This window comes from Seriola lalandi, unplaced genomic scaffold (genome assembly GCF_002814215.2).
Source record: "Seriola lalandi dorsalis isolate HSWRI2012SDOR001 ecotype SW California unplaced genomic scaffold, Sedor1 jcf7180001979636, whole genome shotgun sequence".
Taxonomy (NCBI): Eukaryota; Metazoa; Chordata; class Actinopteri; order Carangiformes; family Carangidae; genus Seriola; species Seriola lalandi.
The window spans coordinates 1-1,262 of record NW_019450302.1 but is presented as its reverse complement, the minus strand read 5'-3'; the positions used below and the strand labels follow the sequence as shown (position 1 = coordinate 1,262).

The 1,262-nt window shown below is 39.5% G+C and overlaps 1 protein-coding gene across 1 annotated transcript; it reads right to left on the bottom strand.

Moving 5' to 3' along the window:
* Nucleotides 1–20: 20 nt before the first annotated feature.
* On the bottom strand, nucleotides 21–932 carry LOC111658485 (receptor-type tyrosine-protein phosphatase O-like; the record flags this gene model as incomplete). Its single annotated transcript, XM_023411027.1, has 3 exons — nucleotides 21–175; nucleotides 432–554; nucleotides 798–932. Coding segments are annotated over 3 exons (413 nt in total), but the record flags the coding sequence as incomplete, so codon positions are not given.
* Between the last annotated feature and the right edge of the window lie 330 nt (nucleotides 933–1,262).

The following is a 1,262-nucleotide window of genomic DNA, read 5'->3' as shown; positions in this document are numbered from 1 at the left end:
TCCAGAGACCCGGTGCTGACCTGCAGTGGACTACGATGGGGTCTTTGGTCCTGTTGGCCTGCTGACGGACGATGTGGACGAACTGCAGGATGCTCTCGATGGCGTTGACCGTTGGGACGCCGTGATCCGGCCACGAGGTGTAGTTCAGGTGGAGGACGTCCTGAGTCTCGTCGGCCTGCAGGGGGCGACACAGACGTTTTATTTAAGAGTTTAAAGTGTGTTTATTGACTGACAGAAAGAAAACTGACAGGAAGCCAAATAAAGCATTGATTATTGATTATGTATTGAGTTGATTTGGAGATTCAATAGAAATAACTTCAGATATTTTTTTCTCATAATTAAGATAAAAAAGATGATTATTAATCAAAATCAACTGGTGGCAGCATCTAGTGGCCACCAGAGGAACTGCGGCTTCAGGGCGGTAAACTCACATATCCCAGTCTGAACTTCCTGATGGTCCACTCTGGAGCCTCGGACTCAGAGAGCATCTCCACACTGATCTCTCCGTACATCACCGGCTCGTCTGTGAACGGCCAGTAGTGATCGCACTTCACCTGAGAACCGAACATCCACAACAAACTGAGAAACTCAGATTCAAAAACATTTAATAATAATAATGAGAATAATGAGTTTGAAAATGTTCTGGATCACTTTACAGTTTCAGTGTAAAGTCACTGTCACGTCTGTGTTCTTGGATACAATGATATATTTCTTAACAACAGTAATATTAATGTTGGAGTCATTAGTGTAATTAGAAAGTGACTGTAATAATGTGTTTGTGACAGAGTGAGACTCACCCTCCGTCGCTCGTTACACTGAGTGAGCATGACGATGATGGGAGACTTCTGCTGCAGAACCATCCTCCAGAAATCATTACGGGTCTCGGGCAGAGGACCCTGAGTGGCGATGTACTCTTTAGCATGTTTGTATCCCTGAGTGTCAAACACAGAAACACAGTGTTAATGTCACAGTGTTACATCAGTGATACTGTCAGAACAGCATGTATTTTACATTTAAGATTTATAAATGTACATTTATTTTAACACGTTGACTTTGGATTCAAATTTTATTATCGTGAAAAAATCGTAAAATCATTATCATGGATTATATCTATATATTATATATCTACATGATTAACATGGACTATATCTATATATTATATATCTATATCATTAACATGGACTGTATCTGTATATTATATATCTATATCATTAACATGGACTATATCTGTATATTATATATCTACATGATTAACATGGACT